General features: G+C 51.2%; 1 protein-coding gene across 1 annotated transcript in view; it reads left to right on the forward strand.

Annotated features, from left to right (window-relative positions):
• Positions 1 to 1860: 1860 nt before the first annotated feature.
• The window catches only part of PPP2R1A (protein phosphatase 2 scaffold subunit Aalpha), a 37972-nt gene continuing 13513 nt past the window's right edge, over positions 1861 to 26319 (forward strand). Inside the window, exons 1-6 of the mRNA XM_019425401.2 lie at positions 1861 to 2033; positions 16438 to 16528; positions 19570 to 19670; positions 23706 to 23938; positions 24829 to 24976; positions 25079 to 25234. Of these exons, the coding sequence (XP_019280946.1) occupies positions 1956 to 2033; positions 16438 to 16528; positions 19570 to 19670; positions 23706 to 23938; positions 24829 to 24976; positions 25079 to 25234 (807 nt within the window). The 5' untranslated portion in view covers positions 1861 to 1955. The remainder of the gene's footprint in view (positions 2034 to 16437; positions 16529 to 19569; positions 19671 to 23705; positions 23939 to 24828; positions 24977 to 25078; positions 25235 to 26319) is intronic.

Below are 26319 nucleotides of genomic sequence, written 5' to 3' on the forward strand. Positions count from 1 at the left end.
TAAACCTCCAAACTCTGTTCCCCTTGTCACCATAAATGCAGCCGGTCCCATGATTGGGTCCGTAAGTTACATGACAAGGGGGGAATGAAAGGGCGGGCCTACGCCAGCCGACTCCATCTTGTTCTGTGTTCTCCACCTTGAGTGACTATGTCCCCGACATGACCCCTTTTCCGGGAAAATCACAGAAACCTCAGACTGCGCCTCCTCCCGTTGAGTAACCTCCCGTTCACCCGTTCAAACTTTCTGATCAAAACACGCCCAGCGACCTGCGTAACAGGACTCCGACCCTTCCCCAGCCAATCGGCCGAGGCCACGACCCTTCCCCAGCCAATCGGCTGAGGCCACAGCTATTACCTCACCAACTGCCCCTAGACCCCTATAAAATCTTTGTGCTTTTGAAACTCGCTCTCTCTCCCTGGTATCTCACCACTGCGTCGGTGCAGGTAGGGGATTGAGCTCGAGCTAGCTCGAATAAAGGTTCTTTTGCTTTTGCATCGGACTCGGCTCCCTAGTGGTCTTTGGGGATCACGAATTCTGGGCATAACAACCTCCCCACACCAGCCTTAGTGAGGTATATTTGAGAAAGAAAATTTTATGATATTTAAAGTGCACTCTTACCTATGAAGACCCATAGTCTCAGTGAGCTGTTGTAGTGGTGGGGAGATCCTGGGCACATGCAGGGCAAGGATTGAAATATGTGATGCTACCACCATCTCCGTGTATGAGGAACAGTTAGTTGTCTAACTGGAGTGGGTAGGCGTGTTTGGAAAAGAAGCCTGGGCTATTCAGACGTGTCCAGGAGTCCTAGCTCAGCTCTGGCTTTCAAGGGGGCGGTGAAGGGGGGAAAAGCATCCCAGGTCTTCTCTTCCCCATTCCCCAACTCCCTGTGTTAAGGTGCTCTTAAAATGTGGTGGGGGGCTGTGTGGGTAAAGCTTGGAATAGAGATTAATTAGTCAGACCCAACACTGCTCCCACTCTGAGAGGTAAGACTCCAGCGCAAAGTCACAGTGCCAGCCCAGGGATAGAAATTCTGGGACAGAGACAGATGAGAGACTGAGAGATACGTGGGTTTAGGGTGGGGTGGTGGTGGTATGTGGTTCCGGGGACTGGAGGACCAAGCCTGAAGAGAGGCAGGGAAGGGGAGACATTTATGCAGAGATCTGAGTATGAAACAGGAACTGCTCTCCCAGTAGAAGAGATGGTTTGGACAAATGCTGTTTCACGTGAAAAAGCACGATGTACGGAGAGGGCTCTAATTTTCCGGGACTGCTGAAGTGCAAAACGGGGAATGGATGTGCCTAAGCACTGCTTTGGAACCGGAACCACACGGGGCTTGAGCTTCAGGCAGAAAGTAAGGCAAGTCGCCGCCCTTGTGTGGGCCTCCGCAAAATAAAGCATAAAACCAAAGTCTCAACCCCTACTCCTCCTTCACAAAGTTGCTGGGGATAGATCCATCAGCCACGAGAGCCACCAGCTCACAAGCCAAAACCCGGACTGTCTCGCTCCCCACATGACGTCATGCAATCCTAGCGACGCCGGCGCAGAAGCTTTGTGCAGGCTCGCCAGAAGGCAGGTTTTGCCTCCTTCGATTCCGCCCTTCATTGGCTAAAACAGCCGCTCGTCTGGCCCGTTGTTAGCGGCAACGTAGGCGGGCACAATCTTGGTCGCTAAGATACCACGCACTTCCGTGTCCTTCCCTCTCAGCTATGCTTAGGCAGCCTCGGCTCGTCCCCTCGACCAATGGCAAATGGGCAGTGGGCGGGGCTTCACTTGTCCGGACCAACGAAATGCAGACTTGGCCAGGCGTAGCGCGGCCAATGACCGTGGGGCAGCCCCTGTAAAGTGGCTCGGGCGCCCCCACGCTCGTCTTTCGTCCTCTTTCCATCCCTGCCCCTCCCTGCACCGGGTTCAGCACGGCGCTGGCCGCGGTCTGACAGGAACGGGACGGAGCCAAGATGGCGGCGGCGGACGGCGACGACTCGCTTTACCCCATCGCGGTGCTGATAGACGAGCTCCGCAACGAGGATGTTCAGGTCCGGAGGCCACGGGGAACTTGGGGAAGCCGGGAAGGGGTAATGGGGGCACGGACGGCCCTCGCGGAGAAAGCTCAGTGTTCGCCGGGAGCGGCGGAAGGGGGCCGCGGCCAATCAGCGTCCAGCTCTCACGTCTTCGGGTCCCAGGACTGGATGAGACGGCGCCGGGGATTGGGTGTCGGCCCACCGGAGGGCGGGAGGCAGGCCACCCTGGAGGGTCCCAGGCCTGCCCTGTCTGGTGCATGCGGCTGCCGGGGTCCTGGGAAGCCTTGACCGGGGAGGGGGTCGGGCCACTGGGTGGGGCGGAGGGAAAGCCTCGGTGATTGGCCGCAGCCCCTGAGTGGCCCTTTGGGATGGGGAGGGTGTGCGACTTGCTCCGAGTGGGGGAGGGGCGCCTGGTGGGTCGGGACCCGGGTAGGTTTTCCCCTTCCTGTGAGATCCGGCGGCTAACTCTCTAAATGGGGACTGAGAGATGACGGCTGTCTTTCCAGTTCCTGCTCTCCCTCCCTCTTCAGTTTTGGTGTAGATTCCCGGAGGGGAGGGGCGGCGAAAACCCCACTCCCAAGGGGGCAACTAGCTAAATTTAAGAGCGGATTTCGAGGTAGAAATTCTTTCCCCCCGCTTTTGGGATCCTGCCGAACTGCGGGTGGGCAGTTTACTAAACAGGCTAACGCATTTCTGGTGAGTGGGATGGCAGCCCGGCTGAGCCGGGCTGGCCAAGGGTTGAGAAGCCTAAGGACTCCACGGTTTGCCCATCCCAGCTCCACCTCCCACCCGTCGTGTGACCTTGTGCACATTACTTCACGGCTCTGGGCCCGCTTTCCCCGAAACGTGGGCTAATGATAGTTCAGGCCTCACTGAGTGCTTGTGATGGACTGAAGGAGTTAATACCGCAAGTAAAATAGAACGGTGCTTAGTTGTTATGAGGGCCTAATAAACGTTGGCTACAATTATTGGAGTGAGAAGTAATTGAAGAGGTCCCGTCCTCCCTTTATAGGGGCCAGAATTTGTCTGTTTATAAAATTGAGCGGATTGCGCTGGGCCCAGCCTCTGAGTGATCTCGAGGAGTCAGACCGGTTGCTGTTGTACTCCTGGCTCTTCCACTTCTTGCTAATAGACATGGGCAAGTTGGTTAATCTCCTTAAGCCTTGATTTCCTCTTCTCTCAAATGGAGGTCATTATCTGGTTCATGGGGCTGTTGTGTAAATTCATTTGTTCAGTAAACACCTGCCACGTATCACTTATGGTGCTGAGGATATAATGGTGACACCATTTGTTATACAAGAGGCAGATGTGAAACAGCTGAATACATTATTAACACGTGTGTCATGTGGGGAGGAAACAACAGCGTATTGTGATAGTGAATCGGTTAGTATTTATTGGGCCTCTCCTCTGGGTAGGGCATTGTTCTAGGCACAGGTACACAGCAGGGAACAAGATGAACAAAAACTACCCGCCTCCTGGAGCTTTATGTTGCCATGTGGGGAAGCAGATAATAAGACAGTTAAGTAAAATGTATGCTGTCAGGATGGTAAAAGTGCTTTGAACAAAAATGAAGCAGGGATGGGGAGGACAGGAGAGTGTTACAGGTTCAGATAGAATGGCTAGGGAAGGCCTTATTGAGAAGGGGACATTTGAACAGAGATGTGAAGTGGGGAGCAGGCCCCGTGGATGTCTGGGGAATAGCATTCAGCTAAAAGAAGCAAGTGCAAAGGTCCTGAGGCAGGAATGGTGCAGCACGTGTTCTGGGAACTGCAGGAAGGCCAGTGTAGCTGGAGCCAAGAGAATGAGCTGTTGGTGTTGGGAGATGAAGGTGAAAGGGGTCATGACTCACAAGGCTGTCCTGAGCAATCACTTAAACCAGGTGTTCCTGGATCGACGGTCAGAAAAGAATTCTTGAGATATTTTATGGTGCAGCTTAGTAAATTTATTTAAGTAGCACAGGGACAGGACCTGTGGGCACAAAGAGCTGCACTTTGGCTGTATGTAGCCAGTGGTTATTATATGCTTAGTGCTCAAGGGTGAGGGATTTTGCAGGGAATATTAGATCATAAATGTTTTCTTAGAATTTCTACTCATAAAACTACTTTCAGAAGGTTTTTCTAGTGATTATCATTTAGCTTGATATTAACTATGGGTGAGATGTACAGGCAGTCATGAGCCTCTTTAAGAATGTAGTAACCAGTACATATTTGGTCCTTATTGAAAGTAGGCAAGCTATAGGTCAGCCTTCTGGGCTAAAGGTGGACGTTTTCTGCTTCTGTCTTTCATCATCACAGGGATTGGCAAATGGCCACGGGTGGCCCTTTGCCTATTTATTTTTAATAAAGTTTTATTGAAAACATAGACCCATTCATTTACATACTGTCCATGGCTGCTTTTGTGACACAACAGTGGGGTAGAATTGAGAACAGAGACAGTCTGGCCCCTTTACGCCTAAAGTATGTACTGCCTAGTTCTTTACAGAAAAGAGAGTGCCAACCTTTGACTTAAACCATCTCTGTATCAAATCCCATCCTCTCCTCCCCGCCCCCAGAGTAACCCATGTTGTCAGGTCCTTACAAATCTTCATAGGCGTGTGCAGTTCAGTGTGGTAGCCACTCTCCATATATGGCTATTGAACACGTGAAATATGGCTAGTTTGAGTTGAGATGTACTTGGAAGTTAAATGCATACCAGATTTCAAAGACACACAATGGAGAATGGAGTGAAGCTTTTTTTTTTTTTTAATTTTTTTTTTTAACGTTTTATTCATTTTTGAGACAGAGACAGAGCATGAACGGGGGAGGGGCAGAGAGAGAGGGAGACACAGAATCGGAAGCAGGCTCCAGGCTTTGAGCCATCAGCCCAGAGCCCGACGCGGGGCTCGAACTCACGGACCGCGAGATCGTGACCTGAGCTGAAGTCGGCCGCTTAACCGACTGAGCCACCCAGGCGCCCCTGGAGTGAAGCTTTTTATCTTGATTACCTGTTGAAATGATAAAAATTTTGTTAGAGCAGGTTGAATAAAATCTGTTAAGATTAATTTTGCATGCTTCTTATTTTTTTAATGTTACCAGAAGATATAAACTTAGATTTATGGCTTGCATTTATTATCTGCATTAGATTTCTTTTGGAGTCTGCACTGTATTTGAGTGTGCTCCAGTCAAATATAGAAAAAGAAAGCAAGTGGCTTTTTATTTTTTTAAACGTTAAATATTTTTTTCTGCAACTTGCACTTTTCACTTGTGTTTTTTCCAAATCTTTTCACACAGATATATACAGATCTGGGTGTGAAAGGAATTTGAACATTTTCCTAAGAATCAGAGACAGAATCTCAGAGATTGCATCTGTGTCCATGTGTATGGGCTTTCTGAGCACAGGGCTTGGCTCTGATTCATCTCTCAGGATTCAGAGGCTCAGTACAGGCCTCAGAACAGAACCCAAAGTCACAGTCATCACCAGGAAGGCCTGTGGCGGTGCCTATGATATCCAGTGATACAGGAGCTCACAAAGGGTTGGATAAATAATAATGATAGCTGATGTCTGTTGGGTGATCGCTCTAAGCTAACGGCTACAAAAGGCAGTACATTTGCGGGCTTACTGAATTCTCATAGCCATTCTCTGAAGTGGGTCCTGTGTGTACCTATATTTTCCGGATGGGGAAACTGAAGCACAGCACAGTAAGTAACATGGTCAGATTTATGCAGCTGAAAAGTGGAGGACCCAGGAAAGGTTCCCAAAGGAAGGGTAAGACCTGAGGAGAGGACAGTATTTGGGGAGGGACAGAAACTTGCTATTCCATATGCCAGATACTTGAACTGGCCTTTAATGAGACAGTCTAAGATATTAGAAAAAACATGGGATTTGCAATTCTCTAGTTTTGATTCATTTCTCAGCTGATACTTGTTCAGCACCTCCTATGCACCAAACTGTTTTATTTATTTATTTTTTTTTAATTTTTTTTTATTTTTTAATATATGAAATTTACTGTCAAATTGGTTTCCATACAACACCCAGTGCTCATCCCAAAAGGTGCCCTCCTCAATACCCATCACCCACCCTGCCCTCCCTCCCACCCTGCCCTCCCTCCCACCCCCCATCAACCCTCAGTTTGTTCTCAGTTTTTAACAGTCTCTAATGCTTTGGCTCTCTCCCACTCTAACCTCTTTTTTTTTTTTTTTTTCCTTCCCCTCCCCCATGGGTTTCTGTTATGTTTCTCAGGATCCACATAAGAGTGAAACCATATGGTATCTGTCTTTCTCTGTATGGCTTATTTCACTTAGCATCACACTCTCCAGTTCCATCCACGTTGCTACAAAAGGCCATATTTCATTTTTTCTCATTGCCACGTAGTATTCCATTGTGTATATAAACCACAATTTCTTTATCCATTCATCAGTGCACCAAACTGTTTTAAATGCTAGGAGAGGGGTGCCTGAGTGGTTCATTCAGTTAAGCATCTGGCTCTTGGTTTTGGCTCAGGTCATGATCTCATAGTTCGTGAGTTGGAGTCCCACATCTGGCTCTGCACTGACGGCGTGGAGCCTGCTTGAGATTCTTTCTCTCTCCTCTCTGCCCCTCCCCCACTTGTGTGCGCATGTGCATGCATGCCCATCCTGTCTCTATAAATAATAAATAAATAAACTTTAAAGGGTAGGATACACTGGGGAGTAAAAGAGCAAAGCTGCTGCCTTTGTGGGACTTACGTTCTAGTAGAGGAGGCAGACGGATCAAGAATGTGATGTCAGTGGCAGTAATTGTTTATTAGAAAAATAAGGCAGGGACCCGGGACTAGAGCAAGCCCCGGGCTGCTTTTTAGACAGGGTGTGTAGGGAAGGTTCTCTGAGGAAGGGATCAGGAGTAAGGACTTGAATGAATTGGGGGCAGGGAGGACTCTCCCAGCTGTCGGTACGTTGGTACAAAGGCCCTGAGGTGGGAGCGTGCTCCTTGTGTTTAGAGAACGGCCTGGCCGGAGGCGTGGCTAAAGCAGAATGAATGGCAAAGTGGTGAGAGGTGAGGACCAGTCTGAAACGAGATGGAGTGAAGGCCTGTGGACCAGAGCAAAGGCTCTGGTGATGCTGCAAGGCTTTGGCTGGAGGAATGACATGGTCAGACTTAATTCTAAAGGATCCTTGTGGCTGTTTAGTGGGGGCTGGGCAGGAGCAGATAGACCTCCTGGGGTGCCGTCGCAGAGCACCCAGGACTGGTGTCGGCACGTATGTAGGGAGAAGAGGTTAGATTCCAGGTCTGTTGAGAGAAGGGCTGTTGGGGTTTGCCGGTGGATAGGATATAATGTGGTGGGTGGTGAAGGGGGAGTCAAGGATGACTGAGCTTTGAATCCCAGCTCCGCCACTTTGCTCCCTGTGTATCCTTGGACCGATTCCTTGTCCTCACTGGGCCCGGATTCCTCGTCCTGAGAGTGGGGATAATGATGAGGAAGCAGCATCTGCCATGGAGGTTGTGAAGGTGCGGTAGACCCGACACGTTAAGTGGCTGCTTAGCAGTAGGCATGCGGTAGTGACGACCTCGGTCAGTGGTCGTGGTAGCTCATTGTTTATACTTGGGAAGGTGATGTGCAGAAAGATGGCTTCCCTTATGTAAGGCCTGCCCAGTCCGTGAGTGGCAGAGGCCGGGTTGCAGTATCCACGGGTGCTTGGGACACGGTGATACTGACAGCATGGTCCCCTGGCTGAGAGGGTGGGTCTCTGTTAGGCTCTCTCTCTCAGTCTTCTCATCTATCAAATGGAGTGGTTTTGTCATTTGGGAGCTCATAAGGGTGTTGTGAGGATTCAGTGGTATAGCATGTGCAAAATGCTTAGAACAGTGCTTGACGAATTCTAAGTGTTCGGTAAGTGTTGGCCGGTAGTAGTCTTAGTGGTGCTGAGATAATGGGGGCTTTGTCTGTCAAGGTGAGGTGCTTTGGGCATTTTTAAAAACTATTCATGGTCACTCTAGAGCAGTGGTTCTTGACTTGGGGTGACTTCGTTTCCCCAGGAGACAAATGTGGAGATATTTTGGGCTGTCGCGACTGGTGGGAGAGTGCGTCTGGCATCCGGTGCGGGGATGCTGCTCAGCGTCCTATGCGGCACAGGACGACCCCCACCGCGGAGACGGTCCAGTAGTGCTGAGGTCTAGAACTCCTGCCATGTGCCCGGTGGCATGCTGCTGAGTACTCAGTGTGTGTTACTTGAATCTTCACAAAAACATCTTATCTACTTTCCTTTAAAAGTTTTTTTCAGAAGGGGTGCCCGGGTGACCCAGTCGGTTGAGTGTCCGACTTCGGCTCAGGTCATGATCTCCCAATTCGTGGGTTCGAGCCCTGCATCGGGCTCTGTGCTGGTGGCTCGGAGCCTGGAGCCTGCTTGGATTTCTGTGTTTCCCTCTCTCTCTCTCTGCCTTTCCCTCACTCCCGCTCTGTCTACCCTTTCTCTCAAAAATAAATAAACATTAAAAAAAATTAAAAGTTTTTTCAATGGTTAAATATCAAATATCAACTTTTTTTCCTGTGTTCCTTTCCCTCCCTTAGGTTTTGGCAGGGGTGGGGGGTCGTTTGTTTAAGTATTTTAGTATATGTGCTGCCGAAGCGAGCACTGTTTAAGTATTTTAAACATTTTTTATTAATGTTTATTTTTGAGAGACAGAGTGCAAGTGGGGGAGGGGCAGAGAGAGAGGGAGACACAGAATCCGAAGATGCTCCAGGCTCTGAGCTGTCAGCACAGACCCCGATGCGGGTCTCGGACCCACGAACTTTGAGATCATGACCTGAGCCAAAATCGGACGCTTAACTGACTGAGCCACCCAGGAACCCCCGTTTATAAGTATTTTAAAGGTCAGTCCCAAGCTTCAGACATTTTCTCCCACATACCTTCTCCCACATAGCACCTCTAAAACAGCGGATATTTTAATAATCACAGTGCCATCATCTGCGTCAGTGATTGTTCAGTATCCCCTAAACCTCAGTTCATAATCAGATCTCCTCGCTTGCTTCAGAAGTGTCTTTTACAATCGCCTTGTTTAAATCAGCTTGCAAATTTGGCTGTGAATCTTCACATTTAATAAATAAGGATACTCAGTTGGTGTCCCGCAACCTGGTAAGTAGTGACACTAGCAGTTAGCCAGGGACACTGGGTTTCAGGGCCTCACTCCTCACCACTCAGCTGAGCCCCCTGTGGACACAAAGCCTATGCCTGGAAGTGACACAGGGAGACCATGTCATGGGTGGAAGCAGATCAGGATTCGAAATCCTGGATTCGAAATTTATGAGTTACTACTCAGCGCTTCTGGCCTTGATTGTTTAAAAGAAAAGAGGATGGAAGACAAACAGGCTGGGTTAGCGAGCTGTACCGTGTAGACAGGGCAGTCACTAGCCACTGTCTGAGACCTTGCAGCAGCACGCCCCGTGGCCATGTCTTAGGAACGTGGCGTTACAAGCTTTGGCCTCTTTTTGTGGAATGCGTGGGGGATTGGTGAAGCAGAACTTAGAAATGAGGTTGCTGTCTGAGAGTTTAAACTAGAGAAAGAGAAGTTGTGTAGGATGGTAGTGCGGAACTGGGTGCGAGTTCCAGGTTCTGCCACGGTTCGCGGGGCGGCCTGCGTTCCCCTCTCTGTACCCCACTTGCCCGTCTGTGGAATGAACACAGGGCTGGCGTCTACCTCTTGTGGGGTTACCAGAATAGCAAGAGAGAACATGTGTAGAGTACCTGGCTGTGTGCCTGGCATATAGTAAGTACTCTGTAAATTAAATCGTTTCTATTTATGCCTTTTAGTGTGCTCAGCCCTGTCAAAGGTTCAGGAATCACCACTGGTAACAGTCCTGACCCTTGTCCCAGAGACCAGTCACTTTCCAAACCAGGGAGACAGGCGCGTCCATAAATAATCATCATGCCAGGCCAGCTGCGGTGGGAGGTACTCACTCTAGTGCTGCAGTTTCTGAGGGGGGGCGAGAGTACTGTTGTTCCTCCCCCACCTCCCCCACGAAAAGCCAAATACACAAGAGACATTGTAAGAATAACAGTAATACTTACGTGCTTGGTACCTGCCAGGCTTTGTCTCTAGGTTTCCCTCATTAGATCACCCCAGCCATCCTGTGAGTCCATAGGCACTGTTGTGATTCCCACTCTTCTCGTGAGGAAACCAAAGCTCCGAGTGCCCAGACTGGCCTGGGAGCCCTTAGCTAATGGGGAAAGCCAGAGTACACGCTCCTTTGTTACTAAAAAATTCACGTGATCTAGAAATAGAGGTTGTGATGGCCATTTCCACTCTTGAGCAGTGCTAAACGATTGCCAGGTGGATGCTTCGTTTTTCACACCCACACACATTGTGTTCATTTAGAAACGTGATCCTTTGTGGACTAAGGAGGCAAGATATATAGGGCGTTAGAGGAGGTGGAGAGACTTCTGCCACTCACTGGGCATTTCCCCAGGCCGCAGCTCCTTGGTAAAGCACACACATTACGTCACAGACCCCACCGCCCCATTGCCAGCCACCAGCTGCTGCAAACAGTTCCGGTTTGGAGCGCATTCCTCTAAGAAACTCGTTATTGCTGCTTGTACTAACATCTGTGTTTCCTTTATTAAAAAAAGAGAGAAAACATTAATCTGGCAAATATTTCTTGTTCTAACTCCGTGCCAAGTGTTGTCCTAGGTGCTTGGAGCACAGGGTGGAGAAGGACAAACTGAACAGAGAAGTCTGTGTCAAGAGCGATGAGAGTTCACGCATGTGGAGAGCGATGGCCTGCTTTTTTCCCTGGGCGGGTCATGTGTGAGGATCCAGCAGATACTGGGGGTGTCTGGAGGGACGGTGTCTCTGGCTGAGGAAACAGCACATCAACAAGTGCAAAGAGCTGGGGGAGAGTTGGGGTGGCGTTGGTTTGTTGGGTATTGTCAAGGGAACCGTTGTGACAGGATTTCTGGGGGCAAGGGGGTGGTGGGCGGTGAGAGTGGGTGGGGAGACGGGGGCGAGATTGTGTTTGGGCCTCGGAGGCCACAGTAAGGCCTTTGGGTTTCACTCTTGATCGTGAAGGGAAGATGGACTGCGTGTGGCTCACCCCATACACGCTTGGGTCAGGAAAGCTCCCTGGGGTCACACTGTGCATGTTCACGTCAGGGAGGCTTTGTGGATCGAATGGGAACATGGGCCTTAAAAAGCCAAGTAGTGCTTTTTATAGGTGGATGCGGTGGCAGGACGGGAGATTTTATCCATCACGTCTTTGGGTACTGGGCTGTGCGCTGAAGGCTGCTGGGGATACAGGCAGACCCAGCCCGGGGACCAGTTTGGGGGACAGTGCACAGGGTACTCTTCCAGCACTGTGACACGATCAAGGAACAGGAAGGATTTCTTTTTTTTTTCTTCTTCTTTTCTTATTTCTCATTGATGTCGGTAGCTACTCCATCAGGAATGTCACAGAGAGCCCAACAGTTGTCCCTACAAGTAAGGGTTCATTTTCCCCTTCTCTACAAATTCAGCAGCTCAAGGATATCACAGAATTGGGTCAGAGTTTGCTGATGTTTCGACCTGCCTAGTGTGGTCACAAGATTGCTGCAGTGTCTGCTATCATTAAGTCCTCCCAGGACCACACTGAAAGCAGGGGCCGGCCCAGGACCGAGAGGGTTGTTTGGTTTTGGTTTGGTTTGGTTTGTTTTGTTTTGTTCTGTCCTTCTCCCTTATTTCCCAAGGAAGAAAATCTTTTTTGGAAGCTCCTTGGCCAGCTTGCTCCTTGTCCAGAACTAGGTCATGTGCTGAGTTCATTGGGATTCAGTTTGGCTGTAAATCATAGGAAAATTCAAAAGGCGGTTTAAATGAGCTTGAAGTTTATTTCTGACTCCTGTCTGATGGCAGTTCAAGCTGCTGTGGCACTCCGTGGTGTCAGGGTCTCAGGCTCTTACACATTGTTCGGAAGAAGAGCGTGACCCCAGATCCTCTCAAGGACACTTCTAGAAGTTGCACACACCATTCCCGCTTGGATTTCACTGGCTGGGCGTTAATTTCCTAGTCATGTTGGATGCAGGCAAGGTTCAGAAATGTCTTGAGGGGATCGTGTGCACAGCTGCAACCCAGGGGTTACGAGAGGCAACGTAGCCCATTGCAGGAGCTCTTAACCCAGGGCCTGTCTAGAATTCCAGCAGAGAATTCCCATCTGAATTCAGATGGGAAAAGTAATGCCTTTTTTGTCACTACCCTAGAACTCCGGTTTACCTTGCCTTCTATTACAAACTGTAGTGTTAATGATAGCAGAGCGCAAATAGCGTCGGCAAAGCCTGTGGAAGTCATGACTGTTCGTGTCTCATTTCAGCTGTTGCAGATATTTCTGGGGTCGTCTATGCTTTCCTCTCTTTTGGAATTGTGGTTGTTATTAGACCTGCTCAGGGTACCCCCACCCCCAAAGGAAAAACACAGAAATACAAATTGATGGTTCTGGTGAAGAGCCAGGTGGCTGGGTTCCCATCCTGGCTCTGCCACCTTTGAGCTGCGTGAGGTTACTGAACCCCCCTGTGCCTTTGTTTTCTCTATCATGTGGTGGCTAATCCTGTGTTTACCTCCTGGGGTGGTTGTGAGGATCCAGTGAGTTAAGACATGAAAGCGCCTAGAACAGTGCCTGGCACACAGTATGTACCATGGAAATACCTCCCTCGAAGAGAAGGGAAGAGAGACGTCAGTGGATACCTACCCAGCTGCCACATAGCCCTTCTTGATACCGGAACAAAATCAGGTGCTACAGCAGGTGAAGTGGACACAGCTGCCATTATTGTCTTAGCTGGTCCTAGGGTGTTCCCAGGATATGTCACTCGGCACTCAGGGTAACCTGAGGATAGGTGATGTTGTAATCCCCAGTTCACAGGTGAGGAAATTGAGGCTCAGAAAGGTGCAGAGTGGCTCAAGATCCCATAGCTAGTAACGCAAAGCTGCTTAGCCTTGAACCCAGGCCGTGTGGCTCCAGAGCACCACCCCGTGCTGCCTTTTTTGAGTGTTCACGGTGCTGTCTATGCTGAAGAAAGTAATCTGATGTTCTCAACGACACCAAAACCAGAATCTCCAGGGACAGCAGGAGGGAAGGGGGCTCTCTCCCATGGCAGAGATGCCCCGATTCTCATGTGTCCACCCCTTAGGCGTCTTTCCTTAACTATAGTGATGTTGAGATTAAGAGTCAGGGTTCCTGGCTTCCAGCCTGGGCTCTGCTACTTTCTGGCAAATGACAGCTTCTCTGTGCATCAGCATCCTTACCCTTAAAAGGATTCCAATAACAATACCTGCCTCAGAACCCATTTCTAGGGATCAAATATGGTAATTCTCCACATCAAGCACTTGAAGGCTACCAAGCGCATAGTAAGTGATCAGTAAACATTAGCAGCTGTTGTTGCTGGCATTATGCGTATGATCATCCCTTGCTACCATCTTCTTGTGCCCAGGACTGCCGTTCACGTGGTGTGGCCCTGGCCCCCCTGTACATTTCCCCATAGCCCAGCCAAGAGAAAAACCCAGAGATCCAACTTGGAGGCAACAAGGTGGAAAGAAACTGGCAACCGAGTCAGTGCTCCCCCTGAAATTTTATTATGGAAGACTTCAAACATACAGAACATTTAAAGGCTAGTACCAGGGCCAGCAGACTACAACTCATGGGCCACATTAAGCCCATGGCCTGCTTTGCAAGTGCAGTTTTATGGGAACACAGCCTGGCCCATTTGTTGGCATATCGTCTGGTTCCGTGACTGCCAGTGCACAGGTGAGTGGTTGGGACGGACACTGTGTGGCCCAAGATGTTCAAAATATTCACTTGCTGGCAATTTACAGAAGAGGTTTATATTTACCACCCATATTCATTAACTGTTAGTGTTTACCATATTTTGCTTTTATGTTTTTATTGGCCTGTCTCTATATGTGTTTTAATTTTTGGCTAAAAATAACACGGAGGCCTCGTGATGCTTAATCTTGAGGTTCATTGCTGCCAGAGAGGTGAGCGTTTGGACCAGATTAAACCCAAAAACCCAGTGACATTGTGTGAGAAGTTGTGAGTGCATTTTTCCGAGAGCTGAGGCTGCCGTAGCATTTCCTCAGAGTCCCACCAGTGTCTGTAATCTCAGAGAGACTTTTGAACCCCTGGACTGGGGGACCGATGTAGGATCGCAGTCACTGGCAGGCAGACCTCTTTGGGAAAAGAACCCGCCCAGGGAGCCCCGTGCCTTCTTGCTCGGCTTCTCCTTCCAGGAAGAGGATGCCCTCTGGGTGCCCGGCAGTGGCTTACTCATTCACAAGGGTGTTTCCTTCTACTCCCACGCGCGTGACCTCCCTTCATTCTGCCACAGCCCCTGTGGAACTGGAGGACCGAGAGGGCTTTCCGTTCCGGGCCTGCGTGCCAGGTCCCTGCTCTCCCAACGCTCACGTCTGCATGTGTCCGCCTCTCTGAGCCGGTCTCCGCCGGAGGGAAGGGGGTGTCGGATGCTGACCTCCCTGGGGGGTGCTCCGTGTGAGACAGCTCCGGTGTTAGCCAGATGCGTTAGAGTCCTGGGTGCCACAAGTGACCACTCGCTTGGTGGCTTAATGCAACAGAAATGATTCTCACCGTTCTGGAGGCCAGAGGTTGAAGTAAGGCCTCAGCGGCGTTGGCTCCTCCCAGAGGCTCTGAAGATTCAGTTCATGCCTCCCTCCTGGCTTTGGGCAGCAGCTGGCAATTCTTGACGCTCCTTAGCTTGTGGACCCATCGCCTCGGTCTCACCCTCCATCTTCACATGATCTTCCCCCATGGTGTCTCCATGTCTCCTTCTCTGTCTCACTGGGACACGGTCATTGGCCGTGTAGAGCAAAGCACTACCACACTCAGCGCTTCTGACACCACGTGTGAGGTTTTCCTCACGCCAGGCAGTTCTCTGTGACACCAGCTGGGTGTCCCACAGTGCATTTCAGTTCTGACACTAACTGGAGTCAGCACAGATCCCGCAGGTTAAGGGCGCGGTACCCCGAGACCCCGGACCTCAGATGCCCGTTGCGAGTAATAGGTCCCCACGTCACCCACAGCTTCTGTCAGACTTGGCTACAAATTGGAAGTTCCCACGACCCTGTCCTTGCATTTGATTATTTGCCAGAACAGCTCACAGAACTCAGGGAAACACTTAGATTTGTCAGCTTATTTGATAAAAGATTTAAAGGATTGAGATGAACAGCCACATGAAGAGCTACCTACAGGGTAAGGTCTGGAAGGGTCCTGAGTACAGGAGCTTCTGTTCCCCTGCATTTGGGATGCACCACCCTCCTGGTACGTGGATGTGTTCACTAACCTGGAAGCTCCCCAAACCCTATACTTTGTGGGTTTTTATGGAAGCTTCATCATGCAGGCATGATTGATCATCGACTCCCATTTCCAGCCCCTTTCCCAGTAATGGGGGGTTCCCGGCTGTGACTGTGGCTTGGTCTTCCTGGTGACCAGTACACATCCAGGAGCCCACCCAGATTTGCTTCATTAGAACAAAAGACATTCCTGTCACTTAGGAAGTTCCAAGGGATTTAGGAGCTCTGTGTCAGGAATCAGGGTCATAAACCAAATATTAGAATGGAAGATGCTCTTAGTGCTTTTACCACTCAGGAAGTTGCAAGGGTTTTAGGAGCTCTGTGCAGGAACCAGGGGCAGGGACCAGTAAACATATTTTCTGTTTCACAGGGCTCCCCCTTGAATTAGATGATCTCATCTTGAGATGCTGACTTCATTACATCTGCAGAGTCCCTGTTTTCACGTTCATGATTACTGGGGTTAGGACGGGAGCATAGCTTTTGGGGGCCGCTATTCAACCTGTTACACTAGTGGTATTATTACAGTTTACTGTAGTTTACAGTTTACTGTTTATGTAGCAGTGTTGTTGTAATATTGTTTGTCCTGTCATCATCACTGCTAGCTGGTGGTCCTGGGTTTCGGTCCCTGCCCCACGCCATGTGAGCTGTGTGACCTGTAGGAGGGACTTTTGCTCCGTGAGCCTGTTTCCCCCTATATAGAACGGGGCTTACCACAACTCTGCCCTCAGGGTTGTCGTGTGAGTGCCTGGCCTAGGACCGCAGAGTAAACGTGCTGGAACGTGGCCGCCCCTTTTGGAGCCTGTCAGGTGCTGAGTGCAGGAGGGGCAAAAGCAGAGGAGGAGGATCGGGAGTGTGGGGAAGCAGTGAACGGTTTTAGAGCGCGGTCTAAGCGTGGTTTTAGAGTGTGGGAAGCACCACAGAATGAGTGTTGGCTCCGTAAGACTCATTACATGCTTTTTCTGAGCCGCGGCTACCATTGTAGTTACTGACTCATGCACCTGGTCGGTGTGTGCCAAGTCCCCGTTCCACCTCCTTCCACACATTAGTGAGGCTTCCAGAGGCTGTCTGGATCCAGAGCTGCCCCACACCCCTAAGTCGGGGCTTGCTAAGATTCTCTGACCCTGTTGTTCTTTTCTCTCATTAGCTTCGCCTCAACAGCATCAAGAAACTGTCCACCATCGCCCTGGCCCTTGGGGTGGAAAGGACCCGCAGTGAGCTTTTGCCCTTCCTGACAGGTAAGGAGGTGGGGCCCCGGGGCCCAGGCGGAGTGGGGGCTGCCAGGGGGGGTTCCTGCTAGATAGGCCTCATTGGGGATTTAACACATTGTTTTGTGAGCATCTGTCCTGTGCCGGGCACTCGTGGGGTGGGGGCGGGATTGGGAAAAGGGGTCTGGAGGCGGATGGAGCCAGGTTGGCACTGCTAACAGTCAGCAGCTGGTGACGTTAGGTGAGTTACTTAACCTAACTGTTCCTTATAGTTTTTCTGTACAGAGCAGGGATGAACGTGTGCGTGCCGTAGCGTTGACGTGAACGTTAAGTAACAGTAATAATAAATGCTGCCGCTTCCCTGCCTACCACGTGCCCGGCAGTGCTCGCGACCCCCTCTCGGGAAGATTGGGTTAGTTCACGTCCTCAGACTGGGGGCCCGTGCTCAGTAAGTGCACGTCCCCATCGTTCTCCGAGTTCATCTCACAGCGGCTGTGTAGGTGAGGAAACTGAGGCATGAAGAGGTGAACTAATATATTGGCCGGAGATCCTACAGTTAGGAGGTTATTTATCTGATCGTGCTGGATGCAAATCTGGATGCAGTGCCTGAGAGTCCTGACTACCTGGATTCAGACCCAAGCTCTGCCACTTTCTGACTGTGTGACCTTGGGCAAGGTACTTCGCATCTGCCTGCCTCTGATTCTTCATGTGTGAAACGGGCCTGATAGTGTGGCCTGACACAAAGATGAAATAAGAGCCCTGTAAAGTGCTCATACAGTGCTAAGCGCAGGGTAAGAGCTGCTAAGTGTCAGTGCTCAGACCGCCCCACACACTCCTGTCTGAAAATGTGTGCACGGCACTGAGCACAGTGGCGGACGCAGGCTGAGCCCCCAGTTAATAGTAAGTCCTCTGTTTCCATTGTTCTTATTACCGCTTCATGCTTCCTACTGATCCGTCTGCCTGGGAATACCACATGAGGATTTAACACGTGACGCTGAGCAGATGACCCGACCCAGGTGGCTTCCGTGGGCGAACGGTGGGCGAGACCTGAAAGCTCTTGGACGCTGAGACAGGGCCAGGTTGGGGCATGGGGAGTATGGCGTGTGGCACGGCACTGTAATAAAGTGGGTAAAGGAGTTGGCGGGACCTGGGTTTGAATCCAGCTGTGCTGGATATATGATATATGGAGTCTAGATTTTAATTCACGTCTCAGAAACCATTGGAAGATTGAGGCAGGAGAGTGTGGTGATTTGAAGGATCACTCAGGATTCTGGGAGGAGCCTGAGCAGTTTGGGGGCCAGGGCAGGAGCAGAAAAACCATTTAGGAAACAGTTGCCGTCACCCAGCAAGGAGGGTGAGGTCAGAGTGACCCTGAGGTGGAGGGTTGGCAGGTCTGTGTCAGGCGGGAGGAGGTGGCCCTATGCCTTTGAGGCCAGGAGAGCAGGGAGGCTGGGAAAGCAGTTCTGTGGAGCTGGGGACGGTGAAAATGTGAGGTGCTGGCAGTTCTGCGGATTTAACTTTCAGGAAGGCGAGGAGTCTGGACTGCAGACTGAGTTGAACGTGAGTTAAGGCCGTGGAAATGCACAAGGAGAGGAAATGGGGAGGGTGAGGTTAACTGTGTACAGGTAGGGCTTGGGAAACTGAGGCTGGGAAGGACCCGAGCGCCTGGTGGGCCCGGAGCCACGCTGGCCTGCATTTCCGTAGTCCTGACTCGGGCCAGGCCCTGTGCTGAGCTCTTCGCAGAAAGCGCCTCTTCACTTGGGTCTCACAACAGCTCTGCTGGGGTGTGGGGGTGAGAAGACAGGCTCAGAGGTGAGGTGACTTACCACCACCACCCCCTCGCCCCCCAGCCAGCAGTAGAGCAGAGAACCCAGCACAAGATGAGCATGTGATGACAGAGCGCCGTGAGCAGAGAGGGAGGAGGTGAGGAAGCGACCCGGAGTGGAGCCGACCACTCGTCTCACACCCCGTTGGCCCGAGCATGGTCACTTGGCGTGCCAGCCACGTGGGAACCTCAAGATGTCTGGCTGGGTTGCTGTATGCTTGGCTGAATCTCAGGAAGTCGAAATGCTAGCATAGGTGCCAGGGGTATTAGCTTCTTCTGTCACAGAGGTCAGCAGTTGAGGACAAAAGTCTTTGTTGAACGTGAGGACACAGCAGCTCTGTCTTCACACGGTCATCTGTCCTCTCAGCAAACCTGGGCTGAGCTCCTGCGGTGCTCGTCTCTGGCAGAAACTGGGGTACGGAGAGGAGCCAGTCCTAGACCCTTAACATAAGGACTCTGATCAAGGTGGCTTGAAGTTGGGGGGAGTGTGGAGAAGGGACGTGCCCTGGTCTGGTCAAGAAACCTTCCAAGAAATAGTAGCTGAACTGAGTCTTGTTTTTTTTTTTTAATTTTTTTTTTTTCAACGTTTTTTATTTATTTTTGGGACAGAGAGAGACAGAGCATGAACGGGGGAGGGGCAGAGAGAGAGGGAGACACAGAATCGGAAGCAGGCTCCAGGCTCTGAGCCATCAGCCCAGAGCCCGATGCGGGGCTCGAACTCACGGACCGCGAGATCGTGACCTGGCTGAAGTCGGACGCTTAACCGACTGCGCCACCCAGGCGCCCCTGAACTGAGTCTTGAAGGACAGAGAAGAATTTCTCAGGCTCAAGAGAAAGATGAGTTCTTGGCAGAGAGGGCAGTGCTGAGGGTAGAATCTGGACCGAAGCGAGAAGCCCCCATGTCTCGGGTTCTGTGCTCTGGTTGCGTGGTCTTGTTTGCTCCTCACTGACTCGCGGTGAGAGGTGGGCTAGCACCATCTTACAGGGGTAGTAATGGGCTCGCAGAGTGGTGTCACTTCCCCAGGGTCCCTGACCTCGTAAATGACAGAAGCGGGACTTTGGTGCTCTGTCCTCTGACCCAAGCCTGTGCCCCAGTGTCCACACCAGCCCAGGTGGAAAGTGGGGAAACTGAGTGCTGACGGTTTGAGGACGCAGAACGGAGCCTGTTTGTTCCCAGCTTGGGTCACTGAGGCGCTGGGGTCAGACTTGGGGCGGGACTGTAACGGAGTCTGTCTTGGTTCCACAGACACCATCTACGATGAGGATGAGGTCCTCTTGGCCCTGGCGGAACAGCTGGGCACCTTCACCACTCTGGTGGGAGGCCCCGAGTACGTGCACTGCCTGCTGGTGAGTCTGGGAGGCAGGGTGGTCCCCTTGCCCTCCCCTTGGGATCAGACCCGTGGCCCTGGCAGGAGCAGGGTGGGAAGAATACAGCAGGGGCCGGGGGCCACCTTCTAGGAACAGGCAGGCTTTGGACATTCTCTCTAAAGCAGTAAGTCAGTAATGGCATTAAGTCAGCAGTACCCAAAATGCACTTGTTTGCCTTACTGTTAGCTGGACACTTGCCTGAGCAGTGGCAGGCCGCACCCTTGGAGACAATCTGAGTTCTGCCGCTTATTTGCTGTGTGACTTATAAGAGTTACTTAACCTCTCTGCGTTATACTTTCTTTATCTATCAAATGGGAGTCCTTAAAACCTGTCTTTATAATTGATTTGAGCCCTTGGCATGTGGTAAGTACTATCAGGTGTTCACTGTCAGTGTCAGTATGGTGTCCTGAGGTGATGTCCACCCTTTGGGGTAGGGACAGTTCCCTTTTTGTAGATGAGCCACTGGACACGCCAAGAGGTTAAGCATCTTGGCCAAGGCCTCACGGGTGTTAAGTGGCTGAGCTGGGATTTCAGGAACCTGCGTGAGCACCCCCGTGCTTGGTGGCATCTGGGGACACAGAGGGGGTTTAGATACTAATAGTAACTGCTGTTTGTGAGAAGAGAAGGGAGGACTCTGGTCCTGCGACCCGGGAGGGAGGATCCTTGGGGGGTTCCCAGTCGTTTGGTTCCCACCACCCCTCAGAGCCCTGGGCCACTGCTGCCCCCACCTCCACCCCACCCCCAGGAATTCTGTCTGTCATGGTTCGTAAAGACACAGTTGTATACTTGGGCATCTGCCCTTAATGATGTCTTAACTTTTTTATTAGCCTTTCTTCCTTTTAGTAGTGTATGCAATAATGGCACTTCTTAAAACTGGGGAGTTTGGGATTTGAGCAGATGCAGTAATTTTTCTTCCAAGGAGAGGTACGTCTGAAGAAATTTGATAATTGTCATTAAATTTTGGTCTGTCAGCTTTCGTCTGTGTGTACGTGTATAATTTACGTGTATGTACACACAGAAAATTGTATGCGAATGAGGTCATTTCATACATTTTGCATGGATTAGGGTCGTTTAACAGGAACATGAGGAGGTCTGGGGACCAGCCTAAAAGGAGTCCCTTGAATTCCACGGAACTTTCTGCAACCCCTGGCAGTTTTTCTGAGGAGACAATGTACAGCTTTCAGCAGCGTCTCTGAGGACTTAGGAGCAGAAAACACGCACCCCATAGCTTCAACAAGGGGCCTAGGGTCCTCAGCTGGCGTGGGCCTCCCCACTGGGGAGCAGGGCTGGAACCCTGAGGTTCTTTCCCTGCCATGTCAGGGTCATCCCATACTTCTTCTGGGGGAGAGTCACATGTCCTCTGGGGCTGCTGTTCTGGTGTTCACATGAGCTGGCAGGCACGTCCTCAGGGCCCTGGGCCGTGGAGCACTCAGAACCCCCAAGCACCAGCAAAGGCCAGTCAGGTCCAAATGCTGGTGCTCCTTGGTGCCTGCAGGTGCCTTCTGCACAGTCACCTGTCACCTCCCCTAGCGACCCTGGGAGATGCACGCTGGTGCTAGCCCCAGTTCACAGATGAGGAAACTGAGGCTCCAGGTCTGGTTAGGTGGATTGCCTGAGCTGAGAAGAGACAGAGTCAGGATTTGAACCTAGGCCCCTGCCTCTTAACCATTGCCACTCCTCTCTGCTACCCTCCAAGGGCTCTCGGTTGCTCCACAGGCTGATTGGAGCTGCACAAGAGGGAAGCTGGGGGAGCTTAGAGCCCAGAGGAGGCACCTAACCTGTTTCAGATGGGGTGGGGGAGCTGTCCAGGAAGTCCTTCTGGAGGAGGTGGCAGTGAGTCTGGATTTTGACAATTAAAGAGCGATGGAAAATGGCTGTTGTGCAGTTTGTTCATTCCACAAACATGAGTACCAACTATGGGTCCTGGGAATCCAGAGGTGTGTCCGAGCCCTTGTTCTCTGCAGAGGTGAAATGGAATTAATTTCACAGGGACCCGTGTAGTTATAGCACGAGGATTGATTCTGTATCATCAACCCTTAACCCTTTTGGATTTATGGGTCCCTTTGAAAATCCGCTGAAAACTCTAGACCCTCTCATAAAAGTACAGTGATTTTAGGAGATTCACACCTCTCCTCTCCCCTGCATGTTCTCTGGATTTGAGAGCTCCACCCTCTCTACTTTGTAGAGAGACCTCGCGGTACAGCTCATCATGGGAAAACATTGTCTGAGTTTCCTAACCACACACCTTCCTGGGCCCCAGGATATTCTTATGGTCTGATATTCTTACGGCCTGTGCTGGGCTAGGCCTCCTGAGTGATCCTGTTGTGGGTGGTCCAGACCTCGCTATGACAACCACTGCCTTCGGCAACCCACTGGGCAGAGACCCTTGCATGACATACGAACCGCCTGGCCTTGGTCCCCAGGCCTCTGTTCTAGTGATAGGTTTTTCTCTGAGTGGAACAGGTAAATACTGAACCCGGCAAATACTGATTGAGGACCTCCCATGTGCCAGCCGGGGGGGAGCAAGAAAACCAGGATAAGAGGAACCCAGCCCCTGCAGCAGCCCAGTGATACCACCTTCAGCCACGCTCTGAGCTGGTCCAGAACCAGAAACCCTGCGATAGCATGGCTTTATGACAGAGGCCACAGACTGGTGCCCCCCCAGGCTGGAACAGCATTACATTTTCCTTTTGAATCATTGCTAATCTTCGTAAATGAGATTTTTAAATTTTTGTTTTTATTGTGGTAGAATATATATGAAATTTACAAATTTAGCCGTTTTTAACTGTACAGTTTTGTGGCATGGAATATATTCACATTGTGGTGCAGCCATCACCACCATCTGTCCTCTTCCAAAACCGAAATTGTCCCCATTAACCAGCATCTCCCCAAGTCCCCTCTTCCCCTGCCCCTGGGACCCTCCTTTGTACTTTCTGTCTCTATGAATCTGGTGACTCTAGGGTCTGCATATAAAGGAATCCTACAACACATGGCCTTTTCTGGCTGCCCTGTTTTGCTAGGCAGAAGGTCTTCAAGATTCATCCGTGGGGTACCATGTGTTGAATGAGATGTTTGACGTATAAACACCTGGCCCTTTCGGCTGCTTTTGGAGAACAATAGATATGCTTCTACCAGCTGTGTTTTCCTGCCAAGCTAGTTGATGAAGCCGCCCTCCCCAGCTCTGCCGCTTTCCCTCCTCCCGCCCATCATCTTTGCTCCTTATTTCATTCTGTTGCCTTCCTGGGTCCTGGAGGCATTTCCATTTATGATGTCTTCCTGACTTTGACATGTGTCCAAGTACACTGGACTTTAAACTGCAGGCCTCCACACCTTTATTTGCACAGACTAGAGTCACTTAAGTCTCCCTTCATCTGGTCAGTAATTGCCAAGTTCCCACCCTATCCAAGGAGCTCTGCTGGGCTCTGGGGACATAAGGATGAGCCAGTCAGACATCCCTAAAGGAGCTTGCCCCCTCCAGGCTTTACGGTCCCCGGGCCCAGGTTCCCCAGTGATGTGAGCTGTTGGGGGCAGTCATCTAACAGAAACCACAGCCGTGCTTTCTACTTTCTGTCTGTGTAAGCTCAGGAGCCTGGTGGCCCGGTTTGGGTCCTGGCTTGTAGCTAGCACTAGCATGGGTAAGTGATTTAGCTTGTCGGTGCCTCAGTTTCCTCTTCTGTAAAATGAAGACAGTCACGGGACCTACTTCATAGGCTTCAGTGAGTTAGAGCCAGCATTGTCCCCTCCCCCCATCCTAAGTTGTGCGATGCAATGGCCCTGTTTAGGACACCCAGCAAATAGACGTTCAATCAACATCTGTGACTATCCCTGCACTTTGAGAGCTAATGACAACTATGGCCACCTGCTCAGAAAGTGATGGGTATAAATGTGAGGTCCGTGGCTTTCACCGAAGCACCTTCAAGGGCCTTGGAGGAGCTGCGTGAGCGGCATGAGGCAGGGCTTGAGGCTGGGACGGTGGGGAGGGACCCTGCAGTGACCTTGTACTCTCTGCCACAGCCACCCCTGGAGTCGCTGGCCACGGTGGAGGAGACAGTGGTGCGGGACAAAGCGGTGGAGTCTTTGCGGGCCATCTCACATGAACACTCGCCCTCTGACCTCGAGGCCCACTTCGTGCCGCTGGTGAAGCGGCTGGCGGGTGGTGACTGGTTCACTTCCCGCACCTCAGCATGTGGCCTCTTCTCTGTCTGCTACCCCCGTGTGTCCAGCGCCGTCAAGGCAGAACTTCGACAGTGAGTCCCAGCCTCGCCCTTAGCGTGGACCCCTTCTGTCAACTCAGCCCTCCTCCCCCACCCGCCCCTGAGAGCTGGTGTCCCCAGGCCTGGTCCGGACACAGCCTCATGCTCACTTAGGAAATGGAGAAATGAGAGCTCCTTCCTCCCGTTGGGTGTGTAAGGATTTACAAGAATTACCACGTACAAAGTGCTTAGAATGGAATCTGACTCATAAAAGCACTCCACCCGTGCTGTGTGATGCTGTCTTCGCCTGCCCTAGGTCCAGAGCCCTCATACATACGCTGGCTCAGTTTGGCTGCCTCCTCCACCCTCCTCCCTTAGTCTTGATACCCCAGAGAATTTCTTGTATGTAAGACTCTCCTGGAACAGTTCACAAAAATGCTTCTAATTGGATTAAAATTTCCCATTACTATGTGTTCCTGTCCTTGAGCAAGCTCAGGCCCTGAGCTCTTACATGACAGCATACTGATTTACAGCTAGCCACACGTGCTTCGTGTGTGTGTGTGTGTGTGTGTACACGTGTGTACGCTTCCCCCATGCATCTCTAATTGGAGCAGTCGCTCCTGAAAAGTAAAACCTTTGAGGGACCCCTGACCAGCCTCTTAGCTCAACAACTTTATATGGTCATAATGATATAATCACCTTCCATGCACTGGAACTTAACTATGCAGACTGACTGCTCTGCTTTCACCCACATTATCATTTAAACTTATCACCCTGTGTGGTAGGAAGTATCGCCGTCAGCTCCATTTTGTAGGCCTGGGAACACTTGGGAGAGGGGTCCTGACTTGCCCGGGGTCATGCAGGCAAAGCCAGCTGCTGTTTTCACTGTATACTGCTGTGAGATCTAGGGATTCCTCCTCCTGAGCCCCATTTCCAACCCCCAGGTACTTCCGGAACCTGTGCTCAGATGACACCCCCATGGTGCGGCGGGCCGCAGCCTCCAAGCTGGGGGAGTTTGCCAAGGTGCTGGAGCTGGACAACGTCAAGAGTGAGATCATCCCCATGTTTTCCAACCTGGCCTCTGACGAGCAGGTGGGTGCTCCCCAGCCTCCTCCCCCTCCAAACCGTGTCTACAAGGAATCGCAGAGCTAACGGGCCTCTGCCTCCCTCTCCCTGTTCCAATCCTCTCCCCAGGACTCGGTGCGGCTGCTGGCGGTAGAGGCGTGTGTGAACATCGCCCAGCTCCTGCCCCAGGAGGATCTGGAGGCCCTGGTGATGCCCACCCTGCGCCAGGCTGCCGAGGACAAGTCCTGGCGTGTCCGGTACATGGTGGCCGACAAGTTCACAGAGGTGAGTGGGGACTGTTGACGTCTCACAGATGGGGAAACTGAGGCCCTCAGAGGGGAAGGAGCGGGGCCACATATAGGAACTGGAGTTTTAGTTAAATCCAAAGGAGTCATCAGGTATTTGAGCAGGAAGATCTCTGATCATCTGGCTGGGTCTCCTTTCACATGGCCAACCCGGGTTGAGTAATACTGGCAACTTGAAGTGCTGTGTTGGAAAGGATTCTGAAGCCAAGTTCAGGTTCTGCGGAGAGCCATAAGAGCAGAGAAACGGTAGTACCTGTGTACTCCTGACCTAATTGAACTCTGTCCTTTTAAAAAGGGAAGGCATAGCCTGTATTAGTTTTGGGGGCTGCCATAACAAAGTACCACAGACAGGGCGGTACTTTATTCCCTCACTGTTCCTGGGTGCCGGAGGTTTGAAATCAAGGTGTCCTCTGGGGTGGTTAATCTGAGGCTTCTTTCCTCGGCTTGTAGATGGTCTTTTCCTGTGTCGTTGCATGGTCTCCCCGTTGTGCGTGCCTGTGTCCTAACCTCCTCTTATAAGGATTCTGGTAATTTTGGATTAGGGCCACCTTAATAACCTCTTTAAAAATCCTGTCTTCAAATGCAGTCAACTTTCTGAGACAGTGAGGGGTTAGGACAGTTCAGCCCATAGCACAGCTCAAAACCTGGGTCAGAATGACCCCACTGGGCAGACAGAACAGGGACAAGATCCAGTGTCTCTGACTCTGAGGACAGTGCTCTTTCCATGGAGACCCAAGTTTGCTTTTCCCATCATCATGTTTGTTGACCACCAGCTCTTTTCTGGGTGCTGGGGATCCAGTGAATTTGCATTCCTGGCCTCCACGGGGCAGGCAGTCTGAAGTTGGGAAGGTCTACTGAGGTAGAGGGAAACGGTGCCCAGGCCGACAGACACGCATGAGGCACTGAGAATAGGAGGTGGTGCTGCAGCTGGTTCTAGAAGATGGGTGGGTGGGAGCTGGGATAGGAACTGTGTCCCAGCAAAAGGACATCATGCGCACAGGGCCCTGGGAGGCCAGAGCCAGTGTGAGGGGCAGCATTTGGGGCTCACTCTTGGGGGCCCCATGT

The sequence above is a fragment of the Panthera pardus genome, unplaced genomic scaffold (genome assembly GCF_024362965.1).
Source record: "Panthera pardus isolate Hobbes unplaced genomic scaffold, ASM2436296v1 HiC_scaffold_18, whole genome shotgun sequence".
Lineage (NCBI taxonomy): Eukaryota > Metazoa > Chordata > Mammalia > Carnivora > Felidae > Panthera > Panthera pardus.